This window comes from Hyperolius riggenbachi, chromosome 4 (assembly GCF_040937935.1).
Source record: "Hyperolius riggenbachi isolate aHypRig1 chromosome 4, aHypRig1.pri, whole genome shotgun sequence".
NCBI lineage: Eukaryota > Metazoa > Chordata > Amphibia > Anura > Hyperoliidae > Hyperolius > Hyperolius riggenbachi.
This window is the reverse complement of record NC_090649.1, coordinates 191,126,758-191,145,941: the sequence shown is the minus strand read 5'-3', so window position 1 is coordinate 191,145,941 and position 19,184 is coordinate 191,126,758. Positions and strand designations below refer to the sequence as shown.

General features: G+C 43.5%; 1 protein-coding gene across 1 annotated transcript in view; it reads right to left on the bottom strand.

The window, feature by feature from the left end:
* The window catches only part of LSG1 (large 60S subunit nuclear export GTPase 1), a 42,963-nt gene extending 24,603 nt beyond the window's left edge, over positions 1-18,360 (bottom strand). The window contains exons 1-5 of the mRNA XM_068281155.1: positions 18,165-18,360; positions 16,169-16,295; positions 11,902-12,022; positions 4,993-5,079; positions 4,830-4,916 (exon numbers count right to left, since the gene is read on the bottom strand). Of these exons, the coding sequence (XP_068137256.1) occupies positions 4,830-4,916; positions 4,993-5,079; positions 11,902-12,022; positions 16,169-16,295; positions 18,165-18,257 (515 nt within the window). The 5' untranslated portion in view covers positions 18,258-18,360. The remainder of the gene's footprint in view (positions 1-4,829; positions 4,917-4,992; positions 5,080-11,901; positions 12,023-16,168; positions 16,296-18,164) is intronic.
* Between the last annotated feature and the right edge of the window lie 824 nt (positions 18,361-19,184).

Here is a 19,184-nt window from a genome sequence, read left to right as displayed (position 1 = left end):
TATCTGAAGCCTCTATTAGATCATGAATAACTGCTGTTTTGTTGTTTATGGACCTGGCATTGTAGAGTACTGCTTTAATGTTGTTTGCCTTAACTTTGAGGCCTGTGTTCCTAGCTCCTGGCTGGGGGTTGTAATCAGGAGTGTGGTAGCTGTCTCTGTTTTCTGGGTCCTTTACTAATACAGCTGATTTATAGATATGTGAGGATTGCTTAGGCTTTGAGTTATGGGTGCCTGCACGTCTTCCCCTCTTGCCCCGCCTTGTTTTCTTGAGAATTCCAAGGGATTTTAGAGGGGTAATCAAAGTAGAATCTATTTGTAAGAGTTTCTTGAGAACAGAGGTTGCAATAAAGATAAGCATCTCAGCTGAGTATTTTAAGGGCTCGTCTCCACTAGTGCGGCGTGCGTCTCGCAGACGCACACCGCACTGAGCCGGTGCGCGGGATCGCAGGCGAATCCCATGAGCCGTGCCATGCACGGCTATGGGATTCGCAGCCTCTGTGGCGAAATCTGCGGGGGGTTCCGTGCGAATCGCTCCCGCAAGCGATTCTGCCGTGGCGCCGTCATCCCCTATGGCAGAGTTTCCCCATGCGAATGATGTGCGGGGAAACTCTGCCGAATCGCTGGCGAAACCGCCCTAGTGGAAACGGGCCCTTAAGGTGACATTTGGACAGCTGATAGACATCCTGCTGAGATCAAAGGGAAGGGGGCTTTTGCAAGCTGTAAGACGGATCAGGAGCTGAGGGTTGAAGAAAGTTGAAGAATTTCAAAGTTTGAGGTCAGCTTCTAGCAGGCTAGGCATTTTCAGTCCAAGTCCAATTTTAATCCAGTTTAAATCTCAGCCATCCAAAGTGATCCATAATTTCTGATGAGCTGTAGTTTTTGCCAGAGAGGTGATGAATAGGATTCCTCTGTATTTTGGGTCCTTTGAATGAATATGATTCCTGTGTACAAGAGACAGCTCAGGGCTCCTTCTGAGAAAGGCCCTATTTAGAGTCAAGGTGTGAACTTTCTCAGCTGTGGCTGGTGTCCTGCAGAGATCAAAGGGCCTGTATAGACTGAATTGTCCTTACATAGAGATGTATGGATGGACAGCATGGATTTGAAAACACAGTCCTTTGTTTAGGAATTTGAAGATATAATATATAGTATATGTAGAAAAATATAGTCTATTGAGCATAGATGCTGTAGATAATCGATGAAAGTTACTCACAGGATGGGAGAGGGCGGGCACAAAGAGGCAGAAAGTCTTTAAGGTCTCAGGTCAATTCCAAGGAAGGTGTGCAGTGTTCAGCCGTGTGCGATACCAAGGAAGATCCAATCCAGCTTAAATCTTTGCCATCCCAAGTAATCCAGGTGTTCTGAAAGGTTATAGGTGTTGCTGGAGAAGTGCTACATTAGAATCCACTGAAATTCCGGTCCAGTCTTTCCATTAAGAGGTTTAAGGTAGCAGAAATGAGATGTAATGTCTGGAGCAGTCTTAGAGAGCAGCAGCACCAGTCTGGGCGCGCTCACCCACCCCCCTAGTCACCCATCAATCACTCCCTGTCACTTTCTGTCAACGCTATTTTTTTTTAACCCTAAACTGCCCCCTGCTCCCTCCTGATCACCCGCCCACCCCTCAGATTCTCCCCAGACCCCTCCCCTGTGTACTGTATGCATCTATCCCCCCTGATCACCTGCCAATCCCCCATCAATCACCCCCTGTCACTGCCACCCATCAATCACCCCCTGTCACTGCCACCCATCAATCACCCCCTGTCACTGCCACCCTTCAATCAGCCCCTAACCTGCCCCTTGCGGGGCGTGACAAAAAAAAAATTCTTCTATGAACTCACCATACTCCTAACAGAATACCTTGGGGTGTCTTTCTAAAATGGGGTCACTTGTAGGGTTCCTATACTGCCCTGGCATTTTAGGGGCCCAAAACCGTGAGGAGTAGTCTAGAATCCAAATGCCTCAAATACCTGTGAATAGGACGTTAGGCCCCTTAGCGCACCTAGGTTGCAAAGAAGTGTCACATGTGGTATCGCTGTACTCAGAAGAAGTAGAATAATGTGTTTTGGGGTGTATTTGTATACATACCCATGCTGGGTATGAGAAATCTCTCTGTAAATGGACAATTGTGTGTAAAAAAAAAATCAAACAATTGTCATTTACAGAGATATTTCTCCCACCCAGCATCTGTATGTGCAAAAATACACCACAAAACATATTATACTACTTCTCCTGAGTACGGCGGTACCACATGTGTGGCACTTTTTTGCACCCTAAGTGCGCTAAGGGGCCTAAAGTCCAATGAGTAACTTTAGGATTTCACAGGTCATTTTGCGACATTTGGTTTCAAGACTACTCCTCACGGTTTAGGGCCCCTAAAATGCCAGGGCAGTATAGGAACCCCACAAATTACCCCATTTTAGAAAGAAGACACCCAAAGGTATTCCGTTAGGAGTATGGTGAGTTCATAGAAGATTTTATTTTTTGTCACAAGTTAGCGGAAAATGACACTTTGTGAAAAACACAATTAAAATCAATTTCCACTACTTTGTGACAAAAAAATAAATCTTCTATGAACTCACCATACTCCTAACGGAATACCTTGGGGTGTCTTCTTTCTAAAATGGGGTTATTTGTGGGGTTCCTATACTGCCCTGGCATTTTAGGGGCCCTAAACCGCGAGGAGTAGTCTTGAAACCAAATGTCGCAAAATGACCTGTGAAATCCTAAAGGTACTCATTGGACTTTGGGCCCCTTAGCGCAATTAGGGTGCAAAAAAGTGCCACAAGTGGTATCGCCGTACTCAGGAGAAGTAGTATAATGTGTTTTGGGGTGTATTTTTACACATACCCATGCTGAGTGGGAGAAATATCTCTGTGAATAGACAATTGTGTGTAAAAAAAATAAAAAAAATTGTCTTTTACGGAGACATTTCACCCACCCAGCATGGGTATGTGTAAAAATACACCCCAAAACACATTATACTACTTCTCCTGAGTACGGCAATACCACATGTGTGGCACTTTTTTGCAGCCTAACTGCGCTAAGGGGCCCAAAGTCCAATGAGCATCTTTAGGCTTTACAGGGGTGCTTACAATTAGGCCCAAAATGCCAGGACAGTGAACACACCCCACAAATGACCCCATTTTGGAAAGTAGACACTTCAAGGTATTCAGAGAGGAGCATAGTGAGTCCGTGGCAGATTTCATTTTTTTTTTGTCGCAAGTTAGAAGAAATGGAAACTTTTTTTTTTGTCACAAAGTGTCATTTTCCGCTAACTTGTGACAAAAAATAAAATCTTCTATGAACTCACCATGCCTCTCAGTGAATACTTTGGGATGTCTTCTTTCCAAAATGGGGTCATTTGGGGGGTATTTATACTATCCTGGAATTCTAGCCCCTCATGAAACATGACAGGGGGTCAGAAAAGTCAGAGATGCTTCAAAATGGGAAAATTCACTTTTGGCACCATAGTTTGTAAACGCTATAACTTTTACCCAATCCAATAAATCAATAAATATACACTGAATGTTTTTTGGTTTTTTTTGTTTTTTTTATCAAAGACATGTAGCAGATTAACTTTCGCGCTCAAATGTATAGGAAATTTTACTTTATTTGAAAAATGTCAGCACAGAAAGTTAAAGTCATTTTTTTGACAAAATTCATGTCTTTTTTGATGAATATAAGATAAAGTAAAACTCGCAGCAGAAATCAAATAGCACCAAAAGAAAGCTGTATTAGTGACAAGAAAAGGAGGTAAAATTCATTTAGGTGGTAGGTTGTATGAGCGAGCAATAAACCGTGAAAGCTGCAGTGGTCTGAATGGAGAAAAAGGCTCTGGTTCTTAAGGGGCGAAAAGACTGTGGCCCTCAAGTGGTTAATTTGAAACTACCACTTCCCATTGTTACCACTTATATTTAAGTATATCTCCAGTCACAAATATAGAGCATTGCTGTTTTCTGCGTTATCAGGCAGCTATCTGATAGGATATTAGCATTAGCATTAATTGTTTTCATCATAGCCTGACACTTTGATGATCACATTGCTGTACATGGGACCTCTCTCTGCATTCTTCTTCAGTTTGCCCCTTTATGGCCACAGACTCACCTCTTTTATCCACACTATTCTCTAAGCACTACAGTTTCCCAGCTATCTTTGTGATCTCTGCTCTGTCAGCAGGCAGTGGCAGTTTTGCTCTGCTTAGAGGCACATATTATCCTATTTAATAGGGCAGGGTAGAAGAAGCAAGAGGATCCTCAGTCCAAAAAGTCAGAAGTTCTGTGGTCTGTACATACCATTACTTCTTATCCCCTTTGATGAATTCTCAGTATTTGTTCACCTATAAGTAAGTTAGTGAGTATAGCTGTGATAAACAGATGAACAATGGGGGAGGTCCAGTTTCCACGTAGTGGAGTTTTGCTAAGTTTAGAGAGATCACGGCATAGTGAAATCTTTTTTTGTTCTATGGAAAGTGTGAGAGGTTGTACTCTTGTAAGAAAAAAAAAAAATCACAGGGCACACCTGGCATAAGCGGGCATCAAGTAGCACAGTGGCAACTCTCTTTTACATCAAATGTCTATTAATGCGATGCTACCACAGGGATACAGAAGTTCACAGGGCTTCATTTTCTTTATCATCACATTTTTATTTCCATTTGAGTAAGTCTGTTAAGCTAAATACTTGTCTAATGGAGGGTATGCCTTGACTCTGAGGCCAGACAGATATGGAGAAGCGGATTTAGCTGCACTGGCACAAGCAAGCAGCTTGTGGGTCATCCAAAAGCTATTTCCTGACATTTATGCATCCAAAGGCCACTTTTCCAGAATTTGTTTTACCTCCTTTCGATAACTCTCCACAGCTGACGCCAGAAGTCTAGGTTGCGCTCGAATGGTGTAAGAATTAGCTTCTTTTCTTCTTCAAGTCTGATGAGATGAAAGACACAATTAAGAAGTGGTACAACCATCAAAGGTATGCAGGATACATGACCAAACTTCATACTTAGCAAGCTGCCGCCTCCACTCCAGGAAGTTTTCCCGCTCCGCCTGCTTCAGAGCTTCTGCACTGGTGTTTTCATCCCAGTGTGGCCTGGATGCAGACAGAAGCACAATATTATTTATTTTAAAAGAGAAGCATTAAACAAACATACCCTTAAGTTAAAATGGATCCGAGATGAACTTTTACTCATTGCATAATTGTGTTCCTTTTCCATTTGGTAATAGGGCATTCCTCAAGCCAAATACTTTTTTGTTTTAATACTCTAATTCCCTATAACCTAAACAAGCCTTGCCCACAGCTTTTCAGAGAGCCTTGGCATTTTCAGACAGTAGCAAGGACTCATGGGAGTTCAGTCTGGGTAGGAGGAGGGGGAGGTATTACTAGCCAGAGATTTCAGAGGCAAAGGGGAGGAGGGGGGGGGATTAGGTTTTTCTCACAGGCTGAGTGCTGAAGATGCAGATAAGCTTGCCTGTGTGTAATGTTTACAAACAACATGGCTGCTGTCGTATCACAGGAAGAAAGACCAAATTACTTACGGTAACGTCTTTTCCAGTAGTCGCGAAGACAGTACCCCTAATGAGACTTGTCTCCCTCCAACACACGGACAGGAATCTGCAAAAGATTTAAATTTGCATAATAGGCGGCCCCAGTATATAAGGCATTAGTCATCAATTACCTTCAGTTCTATACAAAAGACACGGACAACGTAATAATGCTCATATAATCTTTTTTTTTTTTTTTTTTTTTACCCAGGGTGGGTTGTAGGGGTGCTGTCTTCGCGACTACTGGAAAAGACGTTACCGTAAGTAATTTGGTCTTTCCCAGTACGTCAGCTCAGACAGCACCCCTAATGAGACGATATACACGATATATAAATTCAGGGAGGGACTACAGCCTGCAGAACTTTTCTGCCAAAGGATAGGTCAGAATTAGCCAAAACATTAAGCCTATAGTGCTTCACGAACGTGTTCTGGCTGGACCAGGTTGCTGCCCTGCATATCTGTTCTATCGAGGCTCCTGCCCTCTCTGCCCATGAAGTTGATACAGCTCTCGTGGAATGTGCTTTTACTGGGAAGGACAGCTGCCTGCCCTGTATTTGATAAGCTTCAGTAATCGCTTGTTTGATCCATCTTGCAAGTGTTGGTTTAGAAGCTTTACTTCCCCTGGCATTCCCTGAGAAGATTACAAACATTGCCTCGGTCTTCCTCCAGGATTTAGTCCTTTCCAGGTATTGAAGCAAGCATCTCCGAACATCTAAACAATGAAGCGTCCTTTCTTTGTCATTAGCTGGATTATCACAAAAGGAAGGAATGAACAATTCTTACGATCTGTGAAACTTAGATACTACTTTAGGCAAAAATGCAATGTCCAATCGTAGGGTGATCCTATCCTCTGAGACCACACAATACGGCTCTTTTATGGATAGGGCCTGCAACTCTCCCAATCTTCTTGCGGTTGTGATTGCCAAGAGGAATGATGTCTTTAAGGATAAAAACTTATCAGATGCTTGTTCTAAAGGTTCAAATGGAGGTTTACATAAACCTTGCAACACAATATTCAAGTCCCAAGGAGGTATCCTTGTTCTCACCACAGGCTTAATTCTCTTTAATGCCTCAAAGAAACGTATAACCAACTCCTCCTGGGCTAATCTTCTCTCCAGGAAAACGCTCAGAGCAGACGTCTGGACTTTTAGGGTGCTGGTACTGAGCCCCTTCTGGAATCCAGATTGTAAAAACTCCAGGACTGAAGCCAGGGAATTGTTGACCATTGATCTCTCAACACACCACTCATTAAAGATCTTCCAGGTTTTTTGATAGATCTGACGAGTCACCTTCTTCCTACTCTGGATTAAAGTGCCAGCCAACTCATCTGAGAAACCTCTTGCCTTTAACAATCCCCATTCAGGTTCCATGCCTTAAGATGCAGAAGCTCCGGATTTTGATGAAAGAATGGCCCCTGAGACAGAAGCTCCGGATGAGGAGGAAGATTGATTGGTTCGGATACCCTCAAGGCTTGAAGTAACGTGAACCAGGGTCTCTTTGGCCAGAATGGCGCAATCAGAATAACTCGTGCTTGGTCCTGTATAATCTTGTTCAAAACCCTGGATAACAGAGGTATTGGAGGAAACGCATACATCAAATGGAAGCCCCAATTCACTGAGAAGGCGTCCACTGCCCAAGGATTGTCTTTCGGGTGGAGGGAACAGAACTTCCGACACCTGGCATTCTCTTTCCTTGCGAATAAGTCTATCTCCGGACATCCCCAATGAGATGTAATTTCCAGAAGAATCTGAGGATTGACTGACCATTCGTTCTGATCCAAAGCTTTCCGACTCAACAAGTCTGCCAGGTGATTTGAGGTCCCTTTCAAGTGGACTGCCCTCAATGATTCCAGATTTGCTTCCGCCCATCTGAGAATGCGACCCGATTGGCACCACAGAAGGTGACTCCTTGTTCCTCCTTGACGGTTCACATAAGCCACCACACTGCTGTTGTCTGATCTTATTAGAACATGATGGCCCTGGATCTGGCTGCTGAAAAACTGTAAGGCCTGCCATACTGCTTCGAGCTCCCTGCTGTTGGAGGAGCTTGATTTCATCTGGTCTGACCACTGACCCTGAGCTGGTCGAAAGTCCATGTGGGCCCCCCATCCCCACGCACTGGCATCCGTCGTTATCGTCGTCTGAGATGGATAATTCCAGAGACGACCCACGGATAGATGCTTCTTGATCTGCCACCACATCAAGGATACCTTGATACTGTGGGGAATCATCACCGCCTTGTCTAGGGAACTTGACCTCCTGTTCCAGTTCTTTAGAATTCACACTTGTAATTCCCTTGAGTGGAGCTGGCCCCACTGAACTGCCGGGAATGAGGCTGTTAAGTGACCCAATGTGGCCATGGCCCTTCTCAGCGAGACTGATCTTGATTTCTGAAAAGAAAGAACAGTATTTAGTATAGAAGAAATCTTCTTATCAGTCAGAAAAATTCTTTCATTAACAGTGTCAATGTTGAACCCTAGATATTCCATAGATTGACAAGGGGTCAGAGAGGATTTCTCCCAGTTGACAAGCCAACCCAGGGACTGAAGGAATGAGAGACATGAGTCCAAATGGGCATACAGTAACCTCTCAGAGGAACCCCAAAGCAATAAGTCATCCAAATATGCAATAACATTAACAGACTTCAGTCTTAGAACTGCTAAGACCTCTGACATGACTTTAGTAAACAACCAGGGCGCAGAGGATAGCCCGAAAGGAAGAGCATTAAATTGAAAATGTCTTACCTTTCCGTCCAACTGGACTGCAAATCTGAGGAATTGCTGAGAGGAGAGATGAATGGGAATATGCAGGTACGCATCTTTCAGGTCCAGAGATGCAAGGAAACTGTCCTTCTGTAAAAGATGAATCACAGAGATAATGTTGTTCATTCTGAACTTCCTGTACTTTACTGACTTGTTTAGACCTTTTAAGTTGAGAATGAAGCGAAAGCCTCCTTGTGACTTTGGAACAAGAAATACTGGAGAGTAAAACCCCCGACCCCTTTGACATGAGGGGACCTCCCGAATTACCCTTTTGAGAAGCAAGGATTTTACTTCGGCCTGAAGGGCTAGTTGTTTTGTATGTCCTAATGGCAGAGGAGTGACAAAGAATCTTTTGGGAGGTAACATTTCGAACTCTATTTTGTATCCTTCCAGGACAATGTGCAGAAGCCATGGGTTTGTGAAGTACTGATGCCATATTTCGTAAAAGTGGGCTAACCTCCCTCCCACTGGAAGCCTGATGTCATTGTTTTGTAGTCTTGCTAGTTGAGGGGGGATTGGGCTTCCCTCTCTGATTTCTGTAAGGGGCCCACCTCTTTCTGGAGGTGGTGGGACGCTCATTGGATTCTGACTTTGGGGGCCCGCGAAAGGACCGTTTGTATTGAAAGGACCTTCTCTTAGTGGGGAAGTTTTTCTTAGTGTCAGCGGTTCTATCTAAGGTCTCATCAAGTTTCGATCCAAACAAAAGACCCCCTTCACAGGGAATGCCACAAAGTCTTGATTTAGAGGAATTATCACCCCCCCAAGTCTTTACCCAAACCCCTCTTCTAGCGGAATTTACTAAAGCAGTTGTTCTTGCAGTTAATTTCACAGTGTCATCAGCAGCATCAGTGAGATAGTCCGTAGCATTAAACAGATTTGGGAAGTCGTTAAGTATCTCCTCTCTCGGTACACCTGAGGCAATCTTGGATTGTACATCCAAGAGCCATGTTTTCAAAGATCTCCCTACTGCGGTGGAAGCCACTGCCGGCTTAAATGTTAATGACGATGATTCCCAGGCCCTACGAAGGATATTGTCCATTTTTTTGTCAATGGGATCCCTAAGATTGCCAAAATCTTCAAACAACAAGTCAGTCTTCCTTGAAACCCTCGATAATGACGGATCTAGCTTAGGCGGAGGTCCCCAAAAAGCCTGGTCATCCGGATTAAAAGGATAGTGACTAGACATAGATCTAGGCCAAAAGGCTCTTTTCTCAGGACTATCCCATTCTCTCTTAATCACGGACTTCAGAGAGGAATGAACAGGGATAAATTGAGATTGGGGATCCGTCAAACTTTCATACATCTGATCAAGGGCTGTCAAGGATCTCTGCTCAGTCTTTATACCCATTGTTTTATGCATGGCAGCAATAAAGTCTTTCATAAGCTCAGGAGAGAAGGCAAACCTATGTGGTCTGCTTCCCTTAATCACTGCCTCCTCCTCAGAAATTTCCTTAAATGCAGAAATCTCTCCCTCTGATAGTTCAGATTCACCCAAATCTTCCCCCGACCTCTTTCTCTTAGTTCCCAGAGGAATAGGAAGGGCGGCACCTGATCCAGCTGGAGACATAGCAGCAGCAGGAGGATTCGTAACAACTATTCCAGAAATGTTTGCAATAGGATCCACAGGCAACACAACAGGCACAGTAGAAATATTAGAGGTAGAAGCAGTGCTCATAGCCGAATCCTTTATCTCCTTAATAGCAGTAGACATTTCTGCTCTCATCCAGCCCATCAAGTCTTTAAACACAGCAGGAGACTCATTCTTTACAATCTTATCGGTGCAATATTGGCATAATTTCTTAGAGGAGGAAGAAGAGATGCGATTGTTGCAGATAGCACATTTTTTCTCAACCTTGGTGTCTGTGCGTCTGTCCTGACTGGAGTGCGCACTCGATTTATCAGATTTTTTGGACTAAAAACACAAACAAACAAATCTAAATTAGCCAAGAACCCCCATGAAATAAGTCATAGAAAAGCTAGCTAAGCAGTGTGCATATAACCACTTGCCAGAGGGGTTTCGGAGCCAGACTCCACAGATAATGCTGGAGAGGGTCCTACAGCGTCCTCCATGATCCCAGCTTACAACACATCTGAGACCAGGATTTGAGAGGCTAAAATACCTGCTCCTGAAGAATTTGCATAATCCCCAGCTGAAGCAGCTCACCGCCGCGGCCCCTGCCGCCTGCTGCACTTCCGGGTCACGTGGGACGCCAGCGTCGTGACCACTTCCGGATTTCCGCATCGGAAGTTTCCATTGCGTGCCCCTGCACGCATAAAAACGCCGCCTTCCTAGGAGAAGCCTCCTAAGTGCTGCCAGGCTCCACACCGCTCCCCCTGAAGCGGACTGCCCAGGAAAACCTCCCCAACAGAGCCCCAGCCGCCTGACTAGATGGCTCCCTGGAGACCTCTCCCTCCTACACGTCCGGACAGGAAACTAGAACTGAAGGTAATTGATGACTAATGCCTTATATACTGGGGCCGCCTATTATGCAAATTTAAATCTTTTGCAGATTCCTGTCCGTGTGTTGGAGGGAGACAAGTCTCATTAGGGGTGCTGTCTGAGCTGACGTACTGGGAAATTATATTCTATTGAAGCTTTTTGCAGCTAGATTTGCTGTAAACTATCTAAACTTTATATAAAATATATAGACAAGTTACTTGTTATAGTTAGTTTTTCATCTCGGATCCGCTTTAAATCAGTTACAAAATTAATTTCTTTATAAATCTACTTTGAAAGATCACTAAGAAAAAATGTGCATGTTTTAGTGTGCTAATGGCTGTTTATTGTTTCATGAGTCTAACAGGTCTGTAAAAGTGTTGTCCTCTTTCTTACACTTGTAACAATGGCAAGCATTTTCAGTAAGAACACAAATATTCTATTTGCGATAATTCAGCTGTTAATCAACATCTGTGGTTACCCACAATGTACCGCTACTGAATATGCAAATGATCTCTTTATGCCCCTGAAGCCAGGCTTGCATCCAGAACCGCTGGTGTATAGCAAGCCTATAGCTAGAGTTGGTGTGGTTCTGAAAAATGTAAAGCTAAAGGCTTGCTATAGACCAGCGGTTCTGAGCAGAAGGCAAACCGCACTAAGCTTTGCCTTTTAGTAGGAGTGCTTTTCAGTCTCTTTTAGTCCCCTATACTTTCCTTGAGGTTCAATGTCTGAAGGATAACATTTTTAAAAGGGCATATATTACACAGGTTGACCTTAGTCAATGAAGCGTTACAGAAAGTCTCCAATACTCACCTTTTGAAGTAAAATGTCACCATAGCTAAACTATATTGTGGACAGTGTAAAGCTAAGCCTCAGGGCCATGTCAGATAGCAGCTTTGTATCAGAAGTTTGTTGCTAGTTGCAATGGGTCTTTGTAGCTATAAGCTGCTGCTAATGTGACAATTGATAGCAGTGACCCTGGATAATATTAACTGCAAGTGTAGCAGGACATTTGTTGATGCTGAAAATCTGTGTGTGCGATATAGCCATAACAGAATTGTATGCTTATAAACATAGATGCTCTATATCCGAATGAAATAAAACAAGCATCTAGTGTGTGTCTGCTTGTAGCATAAACAAAAGCAACTGAATTCTAAGCAGTCCATCTCTACCTTCTTGGAATGCATAAAAACTGTTTATTCTCTTCCTGCAGTTTATGGATTCTGTTGGTCTCCTCAGATGTTAGCAGACCAGCTCTGGCTTCAGCTGGGATGAACTGTATATTCAGTTTCTCTGTTAGCAAAAGAGAAAGTAATGCATGATGAGAGCAGTGAAGTAGAATGTCTGTGCACAAAACCTAAGCATTATACTGGCCACACAAGATTTGCTTCAGCTCTGCCAATACATTTACATTCACCAGAAATGTACAAACCTTTGTACATTACATATCTGTACTCTTCACAACAAACACATGTACAATGTCTGGCTTGCTGGGTCATGTAGCTCCATTTTCTATTGAGATGACAGTTCAATTTTATTGGACAGACAGCTGCCCAAGCTACTCCCCGTAACATCATTGCCCACCTAAGATGGTCAGGAAGGAGCTGGAAAGACGAAGCTAGCCAGTACTTTCCTGCCCATCTCCTCCCTCTGCTGCGAGATGGACTCTCTTTGGACAGCATTTATGTACTAAAGCTGAGCGGAGTCTTTTCTTCTTGTATTAGCTCTTAGTGTACAAAAAAAAAAAAAAAAAACCTGTAACCCTACTCACTCCTGTCTCAGAGTCTTAAAAAGAGTTGAAATAAAATAAGTTTTTATTGCAGGCAGGACAAAGTAATAAGAGGTAAACAGTTTTACAAACACACTGGGGAGGGTGTGGGAAGAGAGACATGCTTTACTATACAAAGAGAACAGAGGAACTGTAACTCCAGCGCTGGCCACAAAGATCTGAGTCGTTCTTTGGGGAGGGGGTGCAAGCTGGGTCAGGAGATCTGCTCTGTGGCGCAGAAGCAACTTCCACACTGCTGGGCAAGAGGGAACTACAGTAGTCTGGCTGCCAGGTATATTAAATGTAAAACTTTCTAAATTCCTACTTTATTATTTACTATTTATACAGCACCAACATCTTACGCAGTGCTTTATAGAGTATACAGTCTTGTCACTAACTGTCCCGCAAAAAGGAGCTCACAATCTATTCCCTCCTATAGTCATATGCCAATTGTAGTCTAGGGTCAATTTAGGTGAGAAGACAATTAAGTGATCGGTATGGTTTTGGGACACATGAATTAAAATAATGGGAGGCTGAACTATGGCATTAGTGAAAAATAACTGCTAATTTTTTTTTCTAGTACATTCACAGTAAAAATTTGAAGTATTATTTATGGAATTGAACTCTTCAAGTTCAAAAATCTATAGTGTACATCAAGCTGCAGCTGTGCACCTATGTATACTTTAAGCGGTATCGTCACCATAAAAATCAAATTTCAATAGCAACTGGTCTGAGTGTATTAAGTGATAAAGATGCCAAGCCTGCATTCAAAACTTTCAATTCCAAAAAAAGTGGTCAGCACCTGCACAATAGCTCTTTTACTTTAAAACATAGCTCTAAATCAAAGCATGCATTAGGTGGGTACGAGGTGGCTGCAGCGTGGGGAATGGGAGTTTGTGATTTAATCTTTTTTTAGGAACTTTGGGTGATTGTTTGCCTATATGTTGGTGACAATGTGGCAGTGAATTGGGAGCGCTGATGGCCAATATAAGGTGCAATTTAGCGCTATGATTAGCAATTTAACAGTGTAGTATTTTATGGCGGAGGGATCTTGCTGGTGCAGGACTTGGTTTTGCACAGTGGATCTATACTCCATGATCCCATTGGTCCTTTTCAAGCCTCGGCAGTCTTCCATCAGGTCCTCCAGAAAGTGGCCTTCTATGATTGGCTTGTGCGATGAGAGGCTAGTATAAAAGATGGTTGTTGTGAATAGCGTTTAGTGTGGGACTGTCAAGCCTGAGGAAAGGCTGAGAGGTCTGAAACAGCGGGCTGTCGCTGGAATCCAGCCCCATACTTTTGTCCATCTATTTTTATGGCTTTTAAGTATTTTGAATAAAGAGCTATGTTTTAAAGTAAAAGAGCTATTGTGGAGGTGCTCACCACTTTTTTGGAATCGCTTGCTGCTGTCCCAGGGGTACTGGAGGTCGGATGGTCATAGCACTCCACCTACGTTTTTTCGAAACCGTGGGTGCTGATCACATTTGAATTTCAAAACTTTCAAAACTTTTTCTGCTGTTATGATTTGGAGTTATCACATACTTAAGGAGCACTGGCCCTTTAGTAGTCGGTGCCAAAGAATTGCATGCTGGGGGTTCTTTTTATCTAAAATCTATTCCTCCTCTTCCCTTTATTTCCCTGCCAGCTGCTTATCTGAAACCTAATCCCCTACTCACTTGTGTTTACAAGCAAGGCTGAGGCGACTCAGCGATTGGAGACAAGAAAAAAAGTAAAGGGCAGAAATGACATCACGAGTTAGCCTTAACTGTGGGCAAAAGACATGGCCCCCACCAGGAACAGAATTCTTGTCATTTACTATATAACATTCACTGAAATCAAAACGTTGACAGTATAATACATGTGCTATGTAAGTAGATCAAATATTTATCTACTTATATATGTGTTTTTTTCCCTGGCATAGTATGGCTGATCCTACTGCTTTAAAGAGAATATGTACTGTCCGATTTGTACAATAAAAAGAAAACATACCAATCAAGTCACTGTGGTCTCCTGGATCCCTCTTTGCCGTTTCCGCCGCAATCCTGGCTTTTAATCGCCAGTGTTAGGCAGTGTTTACAAACAAAAAACATGGCCGCTAACCAGGAAGTGGTGTGTGTGGTGTGGTGTGGTGTGGTGTGGTGTGGTGTGGTGTGTGTGTGTGTTTTCCAGAGCACATTAGAACAGGTATAGGAACTTATCGGATAGAAAAAATAAGGCTGAAAATTTTGTTACAGAGTCTCTTTAAAAGGGAATCTGAATCTTTTAAACAATGCACATTGCCTGGCTGTCCTGCTAATCCTCAGCCTCGAATACTTTTAGCTATAAACCCTGAACAAGCATGCAGATCACATTTTCAGACCCAAGTCTGACCTGATTTGCTGCATGCTTGTTTCCAGTGTGCGATTCAGATACAACTGCAGCCAAAGAGATCAGCAGGATGCGCGATTCCCGCTCAAGTGTGAACGAACAATTAGAGATGGTGGATCAGTCAGATTTAGGCCTCTTTTCCACAAGCAGCTGAAGGTGGTGAATTCAGTGCATGCCAGGTGCTCTCGTCCATCGGCCGGGCACTTGCTGGCGCTGGGCACAAGTGGTGGAAAGCCCCCACATATAGTAGCATCTGAGCACATTGTTTGCCGTGCTCCGACATGACAAGAGACTTTTTTGGTGCTAGGTGATGTCTTTGTGTGTCAAACGAATGCTGCCATTCGCATGTATGTAACTGCAGCTGAATGGTGCATTCAACTGCAGTTACATGCATGCGAATGGCAGCATTCGTTTGACACACAAAGACATCACCTAGCACCAAAAAAGTCTCTTGTCATGTCGGAGCACGGCAAACAATGTGCTCAGATGCTACTATATGTGGGGGCTTTCCACCACTTGTGCCCAGCGCCAGCAAGCGCCCGGCCGACGGACGGCAGCCAATCTTTTCACATGTGAAGTGTATAACCAGATTCAGTGGGAAAAATAAATCACAGACAATAAATACTTTGAACAGCAGTAGGGAACCATGCCTCTGTTGCATGCAAAATTATATGTACATTAATCACAGTCAGATGGCATAAGACAAGACATGGGTGCAGCACTTTGTGAGCTATGGTTTCAGGATCTAATGAAAACCGTTTTGTATTATGATAAACTTCCAGACTCCAGCCTGACCACACAAGTACTGTCCCATACCTATGTGGTCACAGGTTATAGTTTCATATAAAGTTCTTAAATCCATGACAGTAAAAAGCATGACATACAATGCCAAAATAACAGTACCTGAGAGTACCGGTCATAAATGCATTACATGTTATTATTGTAATATTTATACATTTCTTCATCTCTCGCACATATTTTACCAGAAAATGTACAGCACCGATCTCCCATAAACTAGCTTCTCTGGTTGTCAGCCAGAGACTTATAAGCAGCTTCTCCTGATATAGGTCAGTGAGCACCTCTTGTGAATGGCTGCACACAAGCAGCTTCTGAAACACTCCACAGCACTCTTTTGTCAGCCAGAACAACCCCGACAGCTGTCAAATGGAATTTCATATCATCAAATCATGTCACTAATGATACATCAACATTATCATCCTCCTTTTACGCAAGAGCTAGCCTATCCCTCTGTAGTTTACAATACATAATGTGTATTAGCACAAACGTGTTTTCTTCATGTCACTCACCTGCAACAAATTCTGTTCCTGCTAACTCTGCTGTGGCAAGGAAATCATCAATAGAGCTTTGTTCTGTCACTGACTGGAGATTAAGTCTGCCCCAGTCATATCCGTCATTCAGCTCACTTGTGTGCAGCTGCAAAAGGAAGAAACTACAGATTAGAGTTAAGACAGAAACCAGTGAAACTCATAAATCTGTGAAATTTTAATAGAGAAAGAAGACATTAATGGGAGCTAGTAAGGTTGAGGTAACCCACCGGGGAACCTCACAGGGAACACAGTTTTCCAATCACAGCAACCTCTACAACTTTAAGCGTTCTAACTGGCCGAATAGGGTGAGTGTACTTATTACTACGACCTATCTGAAAACTAAAATTTATTGAGGGTGCTGTCATTGGAGAGGAAGCAACAACCAATCAGGTTACTAGAACGTCACTATGAGGTTTTCCTGTGGGTCACCTCAACCATACTAGCACCCAATACTGTACATAAGCAAATCATGATACTATTTTTTTGCATTTAGAGAAATAGTTATGATATTAAAATGGCAACTCCAAGTGCAAATATTCTCTTTGAAAGTGCTTCACAGTCCTGTCTGTCTTATTATTTTATGACAGTATCTCTTAACATGGACTCTAAAGCCTGGTACACACATAGGACTTTAGTTGCCCGAAACAATTTGTATGGACAAATAAGGTTGCAATCCTAGCTGGAGTGAAAATGGGCACCACTGCAGTGGAGAAAGCTGTATACCTTCCATACCAATTGAAACACCCTCCTTTGTGGGAGAGGGAAGACTTATGGGGGAGTGCTAGCTTGTGGTTGGTGGTTTTTGTTTTGTAATTTAGATGGGCACCAAGAACACAGATACAAGCACATAGACTGTGAGATGTGCATCTGATATAGGGCCAGATGGGAACTTGGATTCTCTGAGAAAAAATGACCACACTAACGGTTTGCACACACCACAGATTTTCTTTACATGAAACCTGTAATCATTTTGGGTAAAATTTCTAGAGTGTTTATAAATGTCCTCCAGCATTAGTGGCCTCCCTTTCAACAACTGGTCAAGCATTCTACTCATCCTTCTCCTCCCCTCCCTGTAGAGCAGGTTCAGTTATCAGTAGATTGTTTTGGGAGACAATTACCCTAGGTGTTTATATAGCTTTAGTAATTATAAAACAAGGGGCATATCCAGAAACGCATATACAGGACCACTGAGGCAGGGAACACACTTGTCTTTCAGTTTTCTGTGCGTATTTTTCTGCAGTCCAAGAGTGTTTCTATGCAGGAAAACGCGCAGGTTTTTCACAACAGCTAATGTAATTGATAGAGAAAACTGACAGGATGTGCAGAGTCATCATGTAGGATGTTAGTTTTTATTCTGCATGCAAAAAATGTGTGTGTGTGTGTGTGTGTGTGTGTGTGTGTGTGTGTGTGTGTGTGTGTGTGTGTGTGTGTGTGTGTGTGTGTGTGTGTGTGTGTGTGTGTGTGTGTGTGTGTGTGTGTGTGTGTGTGTGTGTGTGTGTGTGTGTGTGTGTGTGTGTGTGTGTGTGTGTGTGTGTGTGTGTGTGTGTGTGTGTGTGTGTCCAATCCAAAGTTTTGCAGGGGGGCTCAGTGATATCTAGTTACACCCATAAGAAGTACCCCAAGAGTAAATAGAATACAGAATGACAGTGTAACAATCTCTTTTTATAGCAGCATGCATCATCCTAAAAATGACAGGTCCAAGAAGATGTACACCAGGAGGAAGAGACTAGAATTCAGACTTCTTCTACAGCAGCATGCACGTAGTCGGAGACCCAACTGCAGAGAGAGAGGTACACCTGCAGGAAGAGACTAGAATGAAGCCTGACACTGTGATCCTCTCCTCTATAGCGGCATGCTAGTAGCCAGAGACATGTTTACATATGCACCAGGACCAAGAGAGGTAAGTATGTAGTCAGATGCGGCAGTGTGACCATCTCCGCCTGCATGTCACACTAGCACACAGTCAGTCAGTCACCCAGGAGTCTGGCGCTCTGTGTCCCCGTAGCTTCTGCGTGCGGTCACGTATAAGGGCTCTTCCCAGACCATATGTTGCCTTCTTCTTCCCCATCACTGCCACAAATGTGAGGAGACAGTCACGTGTACGGAATGTAATCACAGCACACAGGAAAAGTGCAACAAGAAACTCTTCCCCTCCAGCCTCTACTGTGCGCCAGTGCTGCTGGGTAAATGGGCGGGGACAGATTATAGAGGGGCTGATACACCGTGACCGCGCATTGTGGAGTTGCGGTGTTGTGTCCAGCTGCTCATGCAGAGAGGTTGCGACCACAACTCTGTTGCTGAGTGTCCAGTGAGATACTCCACCCGCTGTTCTGTGTTGTTTACCAACATATGTGCTTTACATTGTGGTAATCATTGATAAAGTGCTCCCTACTTGATGGGGGCTCAGCACCTGCAAGGCGAGGTCTATAGTAACATTTTCACTGGGATTATGACGCTTTATGTAAATACTCTTACAGGTGTGTAACAATAGACCCTGCAAGGGATGCAGCCGCAGGGTGCCCCATGGGGTGAAAAGTTTATTTTCCTGTCCTGAGAGACTGACAACTAAGGGCACAGAGAGAAAAAACGTTCTGCTCTGTGCACAGTTGTTCTAATGACTGCATCTGCTCAGCCACTGATAAGGAATAACAAAAAGATTTGTAGACAGTCCCGATTCAGTGTTAGCAGGGTTTTGTTTACAGTGTCAAGCCTCCAACCTCTATACCCCTCCCCAAGTGCTGCCAGTTCTGCTCGATCAGAAGAGGACAGAGTGAGTGTAATAAGCTGAGGCTGGGAGCACACTTGTCTGTCGGTTTTCTGTTTGCGTTTTCTTCACACCATGTGTTGCTGTATGTGTGAAAAGTAACATGCACGTTTTATCACAGAAGCTAATGTAATTCATAGCGAAAATCCGTGCGGTGCTTCACTCATGTCTGTTTTTATCTGCATGGGGAAAACACATTCAAGTGTTCACTAGCCAACTGAATAACATTGG